At 40.3% G+C, this 19,563-nt stretch overlaps 1 protein-coding gene across 1 annotated transcript in view; it reads right to left on the bottom strand.

The window, feature by feature from the left end:
* Positions 1-12,442: 12,442 nt before the first annotated feature.
* Positions 12,443-19,563, bottom strand: part of LYPLAL1 (lysophospholipase like 1) — a 30,959-nt gene continuing 23,838 nt past the window's right edge. Inside the window, 3 exon segments of the mRNA XM_042445719.1 lie at positions 12,443-15,011; positions 15,013-15,051; positions 15,053-15,193. Of these exon segments, the coding sequence (XP_042301653.1) occupies positions 14,967-15,011; positions 15,013-15,051; positions 15,053-15,193 (225 nt within the window). The 3' untranslated portion in view covers positions 12,443-14,966.

Raw genomic sequence — 19,563 nt, 5'->3', positions numbered from 1 at the left:
AAATTGGGTCACCTCAGATATAACTGTCCAACAATATTTAATGAAGATTCAAGATCAAAAATAAAATCGGCTTATTGTATAAAATCAGTTGGGCCAGACATACAAGAATGTTGCCAAAGAGAACAGACTGAGGCGGCAGTTGCCATAGAAACGGCAGTTGGAACAGTAACTGACAGTAAAAGGATTCCTTCTCCGAGACCTTGCCTATTTGTAACAAATTTACCTCAAGGGTTAATAATAATAATAATAATAATAATAATAACAACGATTTATTTATATCGCGCCCAATCACAAAGAATCAGGGCGGCTTACAACAGTAAAAAATACATAGCAAATAACAATGACAATCAAATAACATGGCAAATCACACTAGCAATAAATAGCAAAAACAAAATACATAGCAGCTCACAACAATAATAAAAATAACAGTAACAGATACAATAGGAAATTAATTTTCATTCCTAACCCCCCTGGTCTCGATCCTGAAAAAGAATATTAAACAACTTCAACTGTTGCCTTGGTGGAAAAAGGCACAGGCAGCCTCCCAGTTTGGCTTGGAGCTGGCTGGTGGTGTTGAAGGCAGGGCAGATGAAGCCTCAGAGAGCCTTGGTCCTGCTCCATGTCCAAGCTCCTTGCCTCAGCTCGCAGTGTTGCCAATGTCATCATGACTTTCACACGAAAACCAGGACTTTTCAGAGCTTTTCGTGTGATTTTGGTGCCTGGCTCTATTTCAGTGCATTTTTGGTGACTTTTGCCTATTTCAGCTCCAGCCCTGACTCTGAGAGCGAGGCTGGCTACAGAGCAACCAACCCTTTGGAGTGTCACACATTAACAGTTTTCAGCCAATCAGAGAGAGGACTGGAGAGTGGTCGCCGCCCCCCGCCCTCAGGAAGCCTCTCTCTCTCTCTTAGCCCCCGACTTCCTCTTAAGTCTAGCTTTCTTAGACTTAAGCGTACTTCCTCAGATGCATGGGAACTGTAGTTCATTGTGGCACCAGGGCTCTTTCTCACAAAACTACAATTCCCAGGGTTCCCTAGCACTGAGCCAGGGCAGTTAAAGCGGTCTCAAACTGGATTATTTCTGCAGTATGGATTGGACCTTGAGCATTTTTAATAACGAAGGTCCAAAACACTGCAGAAATAATCCAGTTTGTGACCGCTTTAACTCTCCTGGCTCAGTGCTAGGGAATCCTGGGAATTGTAGTTTGTTGTGGCACCAGAGCTCTTTTTGATAAAGAAGGCTCAATGTCTCACAAAACTACACTTCCCAGGGTTCCCTAGCACTGAGCCAGGGCAGTTAAAGCAGTCTCAAACTGGATTATTTCTGCAGTGTGTCTTGGACCCAACTCAGGTTGCATCTTCACTCCAGACTCCAGAGACAATCCAGTTTCATACCATTTACTGCCATGGCCCAGAGCTATGAAATCCTGGGAATTGTAGTTTGTTGTCACACCAGAGTTTGCTGAGAGAGAAGGTTAAATGCCTCCGAACACTAGAATTCCCAGGATTCCCTAGCACTGAGCCATGGCAATTAAAAGGGTGTCAAACTGGATTTATTTCTGCAGTGTGGTTGCATCTGAACACATTTCTATTTGGCACAAAGCTTCCTGAACCCCCTTCATGTCAAAATAAATATCTTAAAAGGACTGAAAGATTCTTTGTTTGGTTCAATGGTGATTTTGAGAGTTGAAATAAGTTACAATTATTTTTATTCAATTATGTTTATGTTTATTTGCAAAACATCCGCCATTTTAACATTATGGGAATTTTCCAGGAATTGTGACTGAATATTCCGTGTGATGTGGGGGGATTCAGTGTGTTTTGGACAAACATTTTGGGAAATTATCTTCGAGGCTTGTTGGCAACACTGCTCAGCTGTTGCCTTGGTGGAAAAAGGCACAGGCAGCCTCCCAGTTTGGCTTGGTTTGGCTAGGTACAGATGAACATAGATAATTGTTACAAATAAATAAGAACTGGGTGTGGGGTTTTCGTGACTCAGGGGCTGAGGTGTGTACAGTTAAATCGCACTTAATACAACCTTAAGATTGGTGCCCCAAAGAGAAAATGATCTTAAAGGGTTTAGGGGGCCCTGCCTGTAAGGCACCAGTAGGCAAGGTAGATATTTCATTCAGAGGACATAACTTGCTGTGGAAATTCACAGTATGGGATGACATTCCATTTCCATGCTAAATGAAAATGACCTAGATAGATATTTTAAGTTTGTGTGTGTGGTCACCAGACAACAAGGAAAAGAAAAATCTTTAGAACTGGTCAGTCCAAAGTCTGAAGAAAACCAAGACAAAGCAGTGGTTATTCCCAAACCTGACTGTCCCACTGACATGGGATCCACCAGCCACACTGCTTATAGCTCAAGTATGGACACATCTTTTCCCTTGTTGGACTACAGCTCCCAGATTCCGAGTTAGGAGTTGAACTTCAGTATTCAGGATTTGCAAGGTCTAAGGTTGACAGCCATATCAGATCAGGCCAAGAATTGCGTATGAACATCCTGGGTCCAATACAACCCACTTTTTAAATGTCAAATGGAAGCTTTCTATTTTTACTAATAGAATTTTTTAAACAGCATTACTGCCAAGTAAATAATTCTAAAGCAAGTAATAAATATAGGCAAGACAAATCCTTTTTCAGAAGCATATATGAGGCCACACATTTCAGCAAGCCATCCAAAGTAGTGCCCCAAAGCATTTTAGCTTTTACCCTAAACTGACTAGAAAACACCCATAAATCAAACAGGCACCACCTATTATATACTTCCCTTCTGCTATAAATGGAAAAAGTGATATCACAATGAGGCTCCTACACATGAATGAAGTGTATTGAAATAGCCCCATGTGAAACCACTTGGGCCAGGGGTTCCACATGACATCACTAAAAAGATACAAGACAGATTTCTTGTTGATACAGCCACTATTTACTTTCACTTGCAAGAGGTATCAGACAACCTTTAAGGCTTGCCTCATAGATCTTTTTTTGAAAAAAATGTTTACCTTCTCAGGCAATTACTTCATGTGTGAAAAAATGACTTCATATATATATATATATATATATATATATATATATATATATATATATATGGGGTGAACACACATATGTTAAGTTGATTGGCATGCCTTTTATAAAAACATTGAATCAAAATAAGACGAAAAGATGTGACTGATTGGGAATGAATGCCAAATATTATTGATAGTAAGAATTTCTGTTCTACTTGGCTTTTCCAAGAACATTGGAAACTGCCTTATAGTGAATCAGACCAATGGTCCATTAAGATCAATATTGCCTACATTGACTGACAGCAGCAATCAAGGGCTCTCTTCCCATTCCCTGGAGATGCCAAGGGCAGAATCTGGGACCTTTATAAAACCTGAGACCTTTGCAAAACACATGTCTCTTTGTGTGACTGCACCCTCTGGATCATAGGCAGCCCCTGTGGAGCATTTATGTGACCCCCCCTCACCCATGGTCCCCCCCCCCCACAGGCAGCTGCATCCCTGCAGTTTTTCCCAAATTGGGGGAGGGTCACACAAATCGGGGAAAGGTGCTTGCCCAGAAATGGTCAAAAGTCATTCCTGGAGTGGCAAGTGTCTGCACACCCTTCCCCCAATGAAGAGATGATATGATTGCCTTGTTTAAATATTTTGAAGGTATGTCATATTGAGGATGGAACAAGCTTATTTTGTGTGGCTCCAGAGACCAGGACATGGAGCAATGGATGCAAACTACAAGAAAAGAAATCCCACCTCAACATTAGGGAGACCTTCCTGACAGTTTAGCTGTTTGACAGTGGAACACACTCACTCAGTGTGATGGAGTCTTCTTTTTAGAGGTTTTTAAACAGAGGCTGGATGGTCATCTGTCAGGGTCTTGAATATAGGTGAAACTCCATTTTTGCAAGGGGGGGGGTCTGTAACGGATCCCAGTGAAAAAGGAGGGGGGACTGTATTTCAAGGGCAATACACATGTAATGCCTCTAGTCCCCTTGTGTTGTAGCCTTGCTTTTTGTTATGTGCCTTTGAGCTGACTCTGACTTATGGTGACCTTATCATAGATTTGTATTAGCCGTTTATATTCAAATGATGATTACTGTTGCCTTTCTCTGAGACTGGTGGAGTATGATCTTCCCAAGGTCAGCCAGTAGTCCTAGTCCATCATTCAAACTACTACACCACACTGGCCATGTTAAACACATTTGGCATAACAACAGAAGGATTTCCTTACGCAGTGCTCAATTATCTGGAGCTTGGGAAATTGTGGCCCAAAATGTAGTTGTTTGGATTGCGTGGAAGGTTCCAATAGGGTTAAATTGTATGCTGGCTCACAGATCCAGGATGAGCATTGCATATTTGTTTATTCAGCCTCTTGAAATCAACCTGGATATGTTTGAGACACCTCAGAAAGGACTGTGTCAGTATTATAAGGGCTGCAGCTGGTACAGTTTCATAGAAGGGCTGGGTTATGCCCAAGAAAGTTAGCAGGAAAAACAGCTAACATTTTATATACATGGGGCAGAGCTCCATATGTGTAAAGTCTGTCCACAGCTAGTAACTTTCTAATTTGACTCTGACTTACACATTAGGTTTCTTGTATTTACTCCAAGATTATAAAGCAGTTTGTGGTCTGAGTAGCAGCAGTGGGGATGGGACTGGAGCAAGTGGGCAGCAACCAGAAAGAAAACAATCACTAACCCCAGGTGTACTCCAGGGTTTTTATTATTTACTGGATCAAGGCTCTATATATTTGGTTTAGCTGAAATGCACATGAGCAGTCCTGTTTCACTTTATATATGCAAAGAATATATAACCATAAAGTGAATCTTTGCACAAGGAACAGTGGTGATAGCCTTAGAATTCAGAGTGGTTACTCTTTGATTGCAAACCTGTTTGATCCTCATTTTATTTGAATTTGAAGTTCAAGAGGCTTATACAGTGGTGCCTCGGGTTACGAAATTAATTCGTAACGCGGCCGCTTTCGTAACCCGAAAAGCCTTTGTAAGCCGAATTGCCATAGGCGCTAATGGGGAAAAGCCGCGATTCCGTGCGAAAAAGCCGAAAAAAGCACCAAAAGTTTTTTCGTAACCCGAAAAAACATTCGTAACCCGAAACAATAATTCCCTATGGGATTTTTTCGTATCCCGAAAATTTCGTAACCTGGGTATTTCGTATCCCGAGGTACCACTGTATAGGAATTTATCCCATGTGGGTTTTAAACTGCAATCTTAGCAAGAGAATAGCATCTTTGGTAATACCTATCACAAAATGTCGCCTCTGACCCGTTGCTCCTGTGCCTCCATAGCATTGTTAGAGGGCATCTCTTCATTAATTGGAACACCTATCTCTAAGTAGCCAATCACACTGCCACACCACTACTCTACAGGTATGATAAATCGCTCCCATGGCAGTCCTGATATTGGACAGTCATGTGGTGGCAGTCTCAAACTCTCAGCCTTAGAAGAAAATGATAAACGTCTTCCGAATAAATTTTGCCAAGAAAACCCTAGGATAAAGTTGCTGAAAGTCATAGGTGACTTGAATGTACTCAGCAAAAACAACAGTGTATTGTTACAGAAAACCATTTAAGAAATAGTCATTTCCCGGACCACACTAGGCACACAAGGACATAGGAAGGACTGGGCATACAAGGGCAGAGGAAGCTAGTGGAGCAGAGATATGAGTAAGGCAGTGCTCTTCAGTATGTAGACAGAGACAGTAGAACAACATTTCATTACTGGCTAAGTTACATATGAGAGTGTGGCAGACTGCAATGATGTGCAGTTTGGAGTATGCAGTTAAATAACCATGGTAAGTCACCACTTGGTAAACACTCATCTAAATTCATCCGCAGTCTGTCCAAACCTGCTGATTGAATCAAATTGTCAACTCAAGAGGAAAAATTATTCTAGTGGCTGCATTTGAGCAATCTCCAAATCCAGCATCTCCTACTAGCGGGCAACGTAGGTGTCTGTAAGGAAAATATTGCGACGTAACTTTATTTTAGGTTCAGAAGTGGAAAACTTTTTAAAGCTTCATAGCATACAGCAGCGCCATTCAGGATTTGCCAGCATTTCCATTATGAACCGCAACTTTCAAGAGCTTTTAACTCAGCTCTAAAAATGGGTTTTCAGATCAAATTTGAAATAGGGCCTATCCTCGTGGATTTATTCCTTCCCAATTTTCTTTTTCTTCATTTCTTGAGAGATGACAAAATTCAGATAAGGTCATCAAAAGAGGAAAATATCAGATAAGGTAATCAAAAGATGCCTATTGATTGGTGTGCCACTTTCTACACTCTGAATAATGGCCTACTATATGTAGAACACATACCAAAACAAAATTGAATAAGGTCTTGGGAGTGGGAAACCTGTAAACCTCCAGATACTGATGGAATATAATTCCCATAATCCCAGACCATGCTGACAGGGACTAAAGCTAACTGGAGTTATAACATCTTGAGGGTGATATATTCCCCAACTCTGGAAAAGATAGATGTCTCCCAGAGGCTCCACCACACACTTCTGTGGCTAAGGGGAGCCAGGAGCTACAGATTACCTAAAAACCTTTGTGAGATGCTCCATCCTTCTAGAGATAAAACATCTGTTGCTACTTGACCATGGTTGTTAGGCAACACACCACAGCTGGCAGGGCATTTCTCTCCTGGAAACTCCAAAGGGCAGTAGTGGAAATAGCTCTCCTCTCAGTAGCAGCAACATCTAAGGCAGGGATGGGCAAAGTGTAGTCCTTCAGATATTGCTGAACTACAACACCCAACATTCCACACCAGTGGATATGCTGACGTGCTCATGGGAATTGTGACCCAACTTCTGATGCACAATATTTTGCCTATCCTTCACTAAACCCCTGAGTGGTCGACACTGTCATCACCTTTATCCCTATAAATCATCTTCAGAAGTCACTACTTCCTAAAGATATAATTCTTTACTAATTTTCTTCCCAAAGGAAACAATAATGAATTTTAGTCATTTTCCTCCTGCTTTAAGAATGTCTTTGAAATTCAGAACTTAGGACTTATTCTGTGCAAAAAACATCCATGGCATTTTGTTTGTGTGTGTGAGAGAGAGAATTTTCCCCACAGAAAACATTTCTGTGATTTCTGCACAGAAAATGTTGTTTCATGAACATAAAATACTGTTTTCTGCACAAAAAGACCATCTGTGAATTTTTGTACAGAATTAGCCCACAAATACAGCACTTTCATCACAAAAAAGGCATATTCTGTGCAGAAAATATTTCTTTACAAAAATACTGTTGCACAAAAATGTTTCCTGCACAGGAAATGTTGTTTTCTGTTATAAAACAACTATGTGCAACTTTTGCATAGAGTAAGTCCCAAACTGAGTATTTGCATTAGACCAGATTCCTCTCAACACTAGATAAATATGGTTTGTGACCATTGAAAAATATTTTTGAACATTATTTCCATGCCTACTACTTCTATGTAAATAAATTTATTACATGTGTTACAATACATTATTTTTTACTTTCAACTGCTTTGGGTACCCATCATGGAATAAGGTGGGCTATAAATAAGGTAATTAAGTACCCCTGTCTGCATTTTATCATCCCAGCAGACCTGTGAGATAGATGAAATATGAGGTAGTAATTTAACCAAGGCCATCCAGAAATGCTGAGTGAAGATTTAAATCTGGATTTCTTCAGTTTTTATTCTACACTCTGACTGCCAGTTTTTGGACTAAATTAGAGGTTTCCTATGATAGCTCTTAACAAATATTTGTCGCAGAAGAGGGCAACAAGAATATGCTCCCAAAATTAAGAATGAAATGGTGGCTACTGCTGTGGAATTTAGGCTGGTCTAGATATTGGATTGCAGTTGAAGGAGACACTGTTCCAACAGTGATGTGCTATACCAATAATAACTGTACATCAATTACATAATCACAAAAAGTCAACATGGGTTTCAGAGAAACAAGTCATGCCAGACAAACCTGATCTCTCTCTCTCTCTCTCTCTCTCTCTTTTTTTTTTTACAAAATTACCAGTTTGGTAGATGAAGGGAATGCTGTGGATATAGTATACAGTGGTACCTCGGGATACGAAATACCCAGGTTACGAAATTTTCGGGATACGAAAAAATCCCATAGGAAAACATTGTTCCGGGTTACGAATGTTTTTTCGGGTTACGAAAAAACTTTTGGTGCTTTTTTTCGGCTTTTTCGCACGGAATCGCGGCTTTTCCCCATTAGCGCCTATGGCAATTCGGCTTACGAAGGCTTTTCGGGTTACGAACGGTGCCACGGAACGAATTAATTTCGTAACCCGAGGCACCACTGTACCTTGATTTCAGTAAAGCCTTTGAAAAAGTTCCCCATGACATTCTTGCAAACAAGCTTATAGAATGTGGGCTAGATAAGGCAACTGTGACATGGATTTGTAACTGGTTGACCAGCCGAACCCAAAGGGTGCTCAACAATGGCTCCTTTTCATCCTGGAGAGAAGTGACCAGTGGGGTCCCACAGGGCTCTGTCCTGGGCCCAGTGCTATTCAACATCTTTATCAATGACTTGGAGAACAAAATTGGGGGCATACTTATCAAATTTGCAGATGACACCAAATTAGGTGGAGTAGCTAATACCCAAGAGGACAGGATCAAAATTCAGAGTGACCTGAACAGATTAGAAAGCTGGGCCAAAGCTAACAAAATGAATTTCAATATGGAGAAATGTAAGGTACTGCACTTAAGGAGGAAAAATGAAATGCACAGATATAGGATAGGGGACACCTGGCTGAATGAAACTATGGCGCCTTACAGACGGGCCTAAGCAGCGCCGTCATTGCGCCAGGAATATGCGCGAGGGGCAGCACTTCCGGACGCGCATATTCCGTACGGCAAGATGGCAGCGCCCTATACAGACGGGCACTGCCAACTTGACGTAACGGACGCGCAGCATCCGGACGTCTAAACCCAGAAGAGACGTCGCGAGTGCGCGCTTTGGCACTTGTGACGTCTCTTCCGGGTTGCTGGAAGGAGTGCGATTTTCGTGTTCCTTTTTTACAGTGCGGGGGAGTCGCGCGGTTTGGCTGCAGTGGCTTCCCCGCGCTGCAACCGGCAGCGGCCCAAGACCGCCCCTTTTGGGCGGTCTGTAAAGGGCCTATGTGTGAAAGGGATTTAGGAGTCCAAGTAGACCACAAGTTGAACATGAGTCAGCAGTGCGATGTGGCAGCTAAAAAGGCCAATGCAATTTTAGGCTGCATCAATAGAAGTATAGCGTCTAGATCAAGTGAAGTAATAATGCCACTCAATTCTGCTTTGGTCAGGCCTCACCTGGAATACTGTGTCCAGGTCTGGGCACCACAATCCAAAAAGGATGTTGAGAAACTGGAGCGTGTCCAAAGGAGGTCAACTAAGATGGTGAAGGGTCTGGAAACCGTGCCCTATGAGGAACGACTTAGGGAGCTGGGGATGTTTAGGCTGGATAAGAGAAGGTTGATATGATAGCCCTGTTAAATATTTGAAGGAATGTCATATTGAGGAGGGAACAAGCTTGTTTTCTGCTGCTCCAGAGACTAAAATGCGGAACAATGGATGCAAACTGCAGGAAAAGAGATTCCACCTCAACATTACGAGGAACTTCCTGACAGTAAGAGTTATTCGACAGTGGAACACACTCCCTCGGAGACTGGTGAAGTTTCCTTCCCTGGAGGTCTTTAAACAGAGGCTTGATGGCCATCTGTCAGGGATGTGTTGATTGAGATTTCCTGCATGACGGGGTTGGACTGGATGGCCCTTGAGGTCTCTTCCAACTCTACGATTCTATGATTCTAAGAGCAAAATCTGTGTTCCCTCACAGGAGTAATGCGGCAAATTCCCTCTTTCCCTGTAGAGTTGCCATGATGCAGCAAGTTCCATTTAGCCTTTAGAAAGAGAAAAGGGCACTGTAATGCAGATTTATGTTATAAAGCACCTCCCACAAATAGAGCAGAACAGGCCTGGATCCCAGGCTGGTAATATAGCAGACTAGACTGGGGTTGAGAAATCTGTGACCTCAGTGTTGGTGATTTACAGCAGATTTGTCAGGCATTATTCAAAATGTAATAACAGTGGTGGACTTTCGAAACTACTAATTATTGAAAGGGGCACCAGCCTTTAAAAAAAACAAAAAAGTGTTTATTTCAATAATTAGTAGTTTCGAAATTATTGAAATAAACACTTTTTTGTTTTTTTAAAGGCTGGTGCCCCTTTAAAATATAATAATAATAATAATAATAATAATAATAATAATAATAATAATAATAATAATAATAATATATTATTATTATTATTTGTATCCCACCTCCAGTAGAAAATGTATTGGGTAACAACAAAATGGAAATCAAGATAGCTCACTTTTAAAATACAGCATTATGCAAGCACAACAAAGGAAAGAAATGGTTGAAACTTCTGTCTTCAGTAGAGTTGGCCAACTGAGAATGTTCATCCTGCATTTGTTCTCTTGGTGATGGAAATACAACATGGTAATAATCTTCTGCACTGATCAATGAGGAATTTGCAAACCAGACCAAAGCAGAACCTGTCCTGTTTTTTGTGAAAATATTCGTGAAATATATGATTCTGTGTCCATGCACATGACAGTCATGTGCACACATGAACAAATACAAAAAAAAAACAAAAAAAAAAAGCATGCGGATGGAAAATACGAGAGCAGGGAAATGAGATCATAATTTTTTTCAAAATCCCCAAAGTTATATCAGATGCTCTGAGGAGGTCTCTGGTCCCCAGAATGGGTCTGGGTTAATCAAAAATGGGTGAAGCCAATAACACAAGATGTAATTGTCACTCTTGGACTCATAGAATTTCTTTTAATGTGTTCCAGATGAGTGGATTCTGTTTTCTCCCATTCTGGGTCTTCATAGGTAATGGCTTCATCTCTTGCAATGCATCAGTAATGATTGTTATTACTTCATCATTTGAAAGAACCTGAAAAATGACTAGTTTCCAATGTTAAAAAAAGAGCTATTTACATATTTACCTACCAAGATCATTACAAATGAAGTCCTGTAGTCCTGACGACAGGATCACAAATTCTTCTCCTACCACATGAAGAATATTAGAAATGTCAGTCGTCTGGCATTAATCAAACACACTTTCAGAACATTTGTTTTCACAGGGAGGAAAGGCTTGCCATTCTAACGATAGTCTTGCCAGCTCTTTAGAAGCTTCCATTATTCTGCTTACAGAAGCATCATCCTTTAAGAAAAAATGAGGTGAGATTGAGCCAAAGATGATTTCATTACACATTTACAGAAGGTTTGCCCATTATCTTTTCTTTTTTACTTTTTGTCAGCACAAATGCATTTCAGCCTTTGGAATAATTCCGGTTATCATCACTGTATCATCAGTGCTGCTCTGACTTCTGGAAGTTAAGTCACACTAAATTATATAACACAAACAAGAGCACATCATAAAGAAACCCATACATGGTAACAATTGTATCTTCCATGTCACTCTGCTTTGATGGAAACAAACTCAGGAACAACACAATCAGGTTTTGGCTATGCTCTGAGGTACAAGTGGGACCTGCATCAAAACATTGCACTGGGGGCTGCTCCTGTTCTATGTTCCAAGGACCCAAGAATGCCTTTGTCCAGGATACTCAAATCCATTCCATACCAAACAATGATTGCTCTGTTGTTCCTGAGTTGCACTTAAACTTTCTTTAACCCTCATCACCTGGATTTTCACCTCCTAAAAACAAATTTTTTTTTGAATAAGTTGTGATATTGAATAAATTGTAGGATATTTCTTGACCCCAAACATAATGCCAGTGTATTATCAACTAGGAGTGAGGTTAGTACTGTGGATAAAGTTTCAATGTGTTTTCTGGATCTACTGAGAATTCCCAAGTCTTCAACTAGCCTACTGACATCCAGAGTGTTGAATGGCATTACATTCCTCTGAAGGCATAGGCTTACCGTGTGAGTGTACTCCTAGATTTAGCCTTGAGCCTGAAGGTTCTGTACCTTGGATCAAACATTGATAAGGACGGAGACTAAAAGTCAAGAAATAAGATTAGGAATGAAAAGGGCAGCCATGAAACTAGTTAAGATCAAAGTGTAAAGATATACAACAGAGCACTAAAATCTGAATTGTCCAAACCATTATATTTGCCAACACCAAGAGAGTTAAGAAAGCTGCTAGAAAGAAAATAAACTCATCTGAGATATGGTGCAGAAGAGTGCTAAGAATACAACAGACAGACAAAAAAGCATGCAAAGCGATCTTGCAGCTTCTTTGAGACTAACTGAAAGATGGAAGTTGGTAGCATGAATTTTGTAGACTTGATCCTACTTCCTCAGATGCACAACATACATCTAAGGAAGTAGGCTAAAGTCTATGAAAGCTCATGCTACTAATTTCTTTCAGTTAGTCTCAAAGGTGCTGCAAGATCTTTTTGCATGAACTCTCCCTGAAAGCCAAAATGATGAAATTGACTCTGTTGTCTGCTTTATGCCATGCTTTCTCCTATCAATTGAACAGCCTCTCTGCCCAGAAACCTTGTTCGCTGTTTCCCCCAAACCTCTTTTCTTTGTCATTCCCTTTTTTCATGCCTGCTCTCTTTTCCTCGTATTTCTACTCCCCAAGTCTTCCTATTCCACATGATACAATTAATCACAGCTGAGGAAGGTGAGTGACCCTTCTATAGTATGTGGTGATGAACAATATCTTAGATGCTTTTAAAATGGGATTGGAAAAATTAATGCAACGTAGTGGTTAATAGTCAAGAAAACTGTAAAGAAGTGAGAGGTTAGAGGCAGTCAACTATTACAGGACACCAGTTAATGGTAAGCAACAATGATATTGGGCTATGGCTTCCATAACCAGCTTTTGGACTTTCCAGAGACAACTGGTTGGCCTTTGTGACAAACCTGATCCATTATGAGAACGTTACATTTTGGATAACCAGTCCTTTCTCTCCACAATACATTAGGAACTGCTATCCAAAGCAGTTATCTGTTCATTAATTGTAACATTTTTTTTCTTTTTAAAAATGCAGATTCTTTACAGTGGAAGATTAAAACAAAATACAACCACCCAATTCACATTTTGTTTACAAGTAGAACAGAAAACATTTACAAAGCCCAGGAGAATTCAAGCCCAATTTGAAGTCATTTTCATTTGCTTGCTGAATTATGTACTTCACCAACGCAAGTGGAAGTTCCAGAAGGTATCATGAAATAGACTGCTTAAGCCTACCCATTTGTTTCATTATGTCTTGCCAAATGGCCTTCAACTCTGTAGACCAAGATGAAAAGCTACATGATATATAGTACTGGTTTGTAAAAAGTCCCCAAGAAAAATTACTTTTGGTTTAAAGAAGACTGGCTAATTGCTGTTATTGTTACCAAGAGGCAGTGTGCTTGTGTCCTGTGCTTTGCCATAAGAAACATGGGTTCAACAGATTCTCAGAACAGAAAATCTACTTATTAAAATATATTCAGACATAATGGGAGAAATCCAGATTTTGTTTGAGGACTGTCACACTGACATTAATAAAACATATGCAATCACTTTAACATTCAGTGATTTCATTGGGTTTAGTCTAAAAATGGGGTGCGGATCCAGCACAACGAATATTCACAACTTTATTTAAATGCTATATAATCATCAGAAGTATATTTACTTAGAAATCCTTATTGTATTTAATGAGAGCCTACTGAAGTGTACATTACATAACAGATATAAGCCACAATTCAAAATAGTTCGAAACTACCTCAGTATGTGAAAAGAGAAATTAAGCTTGTAATTCTTAAAGGGCAGCCTTTTACCCAGGTTGCATAAAAATCAGTTTCTAAAAGTGATGGGAATTTCAATATTTGTTTACAATAGTGCAGGATGTATGTCTTTTGAAATGAGGTGGGGGTGGAGGAGAGCAGGCAGGCATATGTGCGCATGCGCGCGCACACACACATTCCTGAGTGTTCCAACATGGACCCAACTCTAGAAGATAAACATACCAACGACCAAATCCTACTGAACTTGCTTCTGAATAAATATATTCAGGATTAGGAGGGAAAGAAATGTGTTGCATTCACATTTCCCTATAAAAACATCCATTTCGTGCCTGTAGAGACTGCCAACAGGATGAAGCACATCTTGCCTCAGAAATCAATATGAAATTCTGGAGGATCGCAATGTGTGTGGCAAAGAAAAAATGGGCACAAATTATGTGTGATTTGAGAAATGTGCACAACTAAAACATATACATCTGAAAAATGAACTCAGAGGCATGTAAGTCAACAAGAAACATGCATACATTTGGAAAAAAAAAACATATGCCCCCAAATTTTCATGAATTTCAGATGTGGGAAGAAAAATGTATTGGAACATAATACAGTACTGGTTTAAGGCAAGAATGTCCATAAGATTCTGAGAAATGCAACAAAAGGGTTTTACATCCCTAACTCAGGGTCAAACATATTCCCTGACAAGTGATCTTTCTATGTAACTGTAACTGAACAATCTAATACCTCAAAGTAATATGTGATATTTGTCCCAGAACTAATCACATCAAGTTCCAACATTTCCTTTCGGCTGATAAGATCTGTTTTATATTGTTTTATATACATATAAGCTCCCAAAGCAAGTATAAACTAGAATATATAGACTGTCCCAACACACACTTTTTCCTCAGTGCAATGAACTGGACATGTTAATGATTGATAATACTTTTTAATGCTATTTAATATAAACAAACAAGTCTTGGAAAATTTAAGGAATAAACTTGATCAAATTTACAGTACTTTATACTTACTAGAGTTTTTAATATTATCATTGATTTATTTTTTAGTGAAAGTGTGTTTCAACCAATAGAAAATAACCATATTAAAAGACTGAGTGTTTTGTAAAACCCAGAAATATCCATGTGAATTATTACTTATGTATATCTGATAAGAACTTTTCATTATTGTTCATTATTCAGGATTCTTCTGGTAATTTCTTCAAAATCCATGTTTGCAGTTTTTTCTAACTCACTTTTGTTCAGTTCATGATAAATGTTTGGTAAACTCAAAAAAAGTAGTTGCTACACCCAGAGATTTTAACATCTTGTTGGTTTCTTCACCCCAAGAATACAGAACTAGTTCATCAGCAGTTCCATGACATTGAAATAATTCTGGGAGTTCTCGTCCATCCTTCTTCAGTGCCTAGTGCAGAGAAGACATCTTTTTTATAACCAATCTTTAAACAAACAGGTAACTAATAAAAACAAGAGAAAGTCAGCATTTTACATTGAATACCCAACTACTCACCTAGATCAGCATTACAGTACATATAACAAACATATCCTAAAGACACCTGACCCTGTCTGATCTTGGAATTAAGCAGGGTCGGCCCAGGTTAGTACTTAGTTGGGAGATGGCCAACAAATACCAGGTGCTGTAGGCTATATTTCAAAAGAAGGAACTGGTAAAACTACTTCCTACGTATTCCAGGAGATGCAAAAGACTGCAGCAATTACAAGGCCATTATGCTCAACATTCTGCAGCAGAGATTCCTACCATAAATGGAGTGAGACATTCCAGTGTTGCAAGATGGATTCAAAAAAGGAAGAAGCACTAGGGATCACATTGTAAATATATGTTGGTTAATGGAGTGCACCAGAGAATTCAAAAAGAAAATAAATATGCACTTTATAGATTATAGTAATAATAATAATAATAATAATAATAATAATAATAAGAATAAAATTTATTTCTATACCGCCCTTCTAGAAATCAGGGCAGTGTACAACAGCAATCCAACAATCAAACATATTAAAATACATTAAAAACATTACAATAAAAACAAGCAAACCATGCCAGCTCAACCAGCTGACGAGGAGGGGAGAGAGAGTATACTGGGGGGTAGAATCAGAGGTAGGCCCACTCGAAAAGATGTCTTCAACCCCTTCTTAAATTGGGTCAGGGAGGTGGCCGAGCAGAGCTCGGCGGGCAGCGAGTTCCAGAGGTTGGGGGCCGAGGTGGTAAAGGCCCTCCTGTGGTAGTAACTAATCTGACCTCTGGAACTCTTAATAATTGCTGCCCAGTTGATCTGAGGTTGCGGGGCGATTGTACGGAGAGAGGCGGTCCTCCAAGTACCCTGGGCCCAAGCCATTTAGGGCTTTATAGGAATAACCAACACCTTGTATTGCGCCCGGAAGCGAATAGGCAGCCAATGAAGTCTTTAAGCACAGGTGTTATGTGACTGGCCCTGGAAGTACCGGTGACCATTCGGCCCATATTCTGCACTAATTGCAGCTTCCGGGTATGGACAAGGGTTGCCATGTAGAGCGCATTGCAGAAGTCCAATCGAGAGGTTACCAAAGCGGGTACTACAGTTCAAGGTCCCTCCGGTCCAGGTAGGGACGCAGCTGGCGTATCAGCCGAAGCTGATAACAGGTGCTCCTGACCGTCGCATCCACCTGAGAAGTAAGATGGAGCGATGAGTCAATAAGCACCCCCAGACTGCGTACTGAGTCCTTCACAGGAAAGCGTGATCCTGTTCAGGACAGGTGGAACCACCGCCATCCCCGGGCCAGGAGAACCTATCGCGAGCACTTCCGTTTTCTCTGGATTCAGGCTGAGTCTGTTTTCCCTCATCCAGCCCATTACTGATTCCAGACAAGTCACGAGAGGAGAGATGCCATCCCTGGTCACTGCATCAGTCGGAGACATAGAGAAAATTATTTGGGTGTCATTAGCGTACTGATAAACCCGCGCCCCATGACTCTGGATGATCTCTCCCAGCGGTTTCATGTAAATGTTAAAAAGCATGGGAGACAGAATGGCTCCTTGAGGAACCCCAGATGTAAGGGCCCTCTTGTCGGAGCACACGTCCCCCAGCTGCACCATCTGGAACCTCCCGGAGAGGTAGGATCGGAACCACTGGAGCGCAGTGCCCCCAATTCCCACCTCTACCAGGCGCTCCAGAAGGATACCATGGTCTATGGTATCGAAAGCTGCTGAAATGTCCAAGAGCACTAACAGGGACACGCTACCCCTGTCCATGCCCAGACGGAGATCATCGACCAAGGCGACCATGGCAGTCTCAACCCTGTAAAGCCTTTGACTACACAGAGATCATGAAGTTATGGAATGCTCTGAAAAAAATCGGAGTGTCACTATACTTGATTGTCTTAAGAAACTTCTACTCAGGACAAGAAGCTACTGTCAGAGCAGAATAAGAAGAAACAGAGCCGTTCCCAATCGGCAAAGGAGGGTGTACAGTGGACCCTTGCTATCCGCTGGAGTTTGGTTCCATGACCCCCTAAGGATACCAAAATCCATGGATAGTCAACCCATTAAACACAGTGGCACAATAAGACAGTGCCCCTTGTAATAAATGGAAAAATCAAAGTTTGTTTTTTGGAATTTATATATTTTTAAAATATTTTAAACCATGGATGCTTGAATCCATGGATTAAAAAAACCCTGGATATGGAGGGCTGACTGTATTCTATCACCCTACTTGTTCAACCTGTATGCAGAAAATACCATAAACAGAGCAGGTTCAAACTTAGAGGAAGGTAAGGTGAAGGTTGGAGGAAGGAATATCAACAATCAAAGATATGCAGATGACAACATACTACTAGCAGAAAGGAATAAAGACTTGGAACAATTACTAAAGAAAGTCAAAGAGGAAAGTGCTAATGTTAAAGCTGAACATTGAGAAAATAAGAATAACGACTACGGAAAATTTACATGAATTCAGATGACAAAGAAATAGTAAAGCTAAAAGAGTTCCCCTGAGTACCTTAGATCAATCACTGATCAGAACAGAGATTGAAGTCAAGAAATCAAAAGACTGAGGTCCAAAACATACTGCAGAAATAATCCAGTTTGAGACCATTTTAACTGCCCTGGCTCAGTGCTAGGGAATACAGCGAATGGTGGGAGATGTAAAAGAAGAAGAGGTACTTTTTCACACACTGTATAAGCCTACAGTTTGCTCCTAAAAGATACAGTGATGGCCATCAACTTAGATTGTTTTAAAAGGGAATCATCAAATTAATAAGAGCACAAAGATATTCGTTGTTACCAGGCATGAGTGCTGTTTACTATGTCCAACAATGAAGGATATATGTCTGTGTCCCTTGCTGGGAGAGTGCTATTGCTCCTCATTATCTCTGGCTTCTAAGATTCCCCATGGACATTTGGTTGTCCACTGCAGGAAACAGTATGTGGAACTAGACAGGTGTGTGGGCTGATTCAACAGAGCTCTTCTGCTATCCTTATGCTGGCTACATGAGGATTTTGAGACAGGACATAAAAGAGAGGCAAAAGAACTAAACAGAAGATGAATTTCTGGGGAAGTTTAGCCTGGAGAAGAGAAGGTTAAGAGGTGATATGATAGACCTGTTTAAATATTTGAAGGGATGTCATATTGAGGAGGGAGCAAGCTTGTTTTCTGCTACTCCAGAGACTAGGACCTGGAGCAATGGATGCAAGCTCCAGGAAAAGAGATTCCACCTCAACATTAGGAGAAACTTCCTGACAGTAAGGGCTGTTCGACAGTGGAACACACTCCCTCGGAGTGTAGTGGAGTCTCCTTCCTTGGAGGTTGTTAAGCAGAGGCTGGATGGCCATCTGTTGGGGGATGCTTTCATTGAGATTTCCTGCATTGCAGGGGGTTGGACTGGATGGTCCTTGTGGTCTCTTCCAACTCTTTGATTCTATGAAGATGGAAAAGGAGAGAGTAGATGGCATTTAGATTAGAAACTTGTGTTATCTTATACAAGTCATTAATTTAATTTAACTTACAGTAATTTAATTTATACCCTGCCATTCCCCCAATATGGGACCAGAGTCAGCTCACAAATGTGAGACAAAACAAAATTAGCTGTATGATAGCACAAAAGCTTTTTTAAAAAACAATTAAACAATCAATTTAAAATATTAATTTACAAGTATTGAAAGGCAGTTTAATAATAATGACAAAATGCCAATGAAAATAAAGCACACCCCAATTAAAAGACCTTCCACGTCTGCATGGAAAGCTACAAGATGTAATCAATTAGGACAGGATCATTTGTTTTTTCCAAGGAGATGTAACAGTGATCAACTCATGTTTTGGCATTTTGGGCAACCCATGTTTCCTAAAGAATGACAAGTGTGAACTTTTTTTAAAATAAGAAACAGTCCTTACAGGCAATCTCAAACATATACCCTCCTCACCAGAAATAACTGGGCAGAAGGAAAAAAGTGGGCTCCAAAAATCTGCTATCAGTTATATTAAATATTGCAATTTGGTTGTCTGTTACAACATACAGGGTTTATTTTTATCCATGGATTCAACCATCCACCGTTTGATAGTATTAAAAAAATAAATTTCAAAAAGCAAACTTTGATTTTTGCCATTTTATAGAAAGGACACCATTTTACTATGCCAGTGTATTTAATAAGACTTGAGCATCCATGGATGTTGGTATCCATGCGGGGTCCTGGAACCAAACCTGTGGATGACAAGGACCCACTGTACCTTCATAAGCTTCTGAACTAGGTTGATTAACATGGTGGTTGCAGGAATGGCTTAGGTC

Source organism: Sceloporus undulatus, chromosome 1 (genome assembly GCF_019175285.1).
Source record: "Sceloporus undulatus isolate JIND9_A2432 ecotype Alabama chromosome 1, SceUnd_v1.1, whole genome shotgun sequence".
NCBI lineage: Eukaryota > Metazoa > Chordata > Lepidosauria > Squamata > Phrynosomatidae > Sceloporus > Sceloporus undulatus.
The sequence above is the reverse complement of the archived record's forward strand: the minus strand, read 5'-3'. Positions and strand labels throughout refer to the sequence as shown.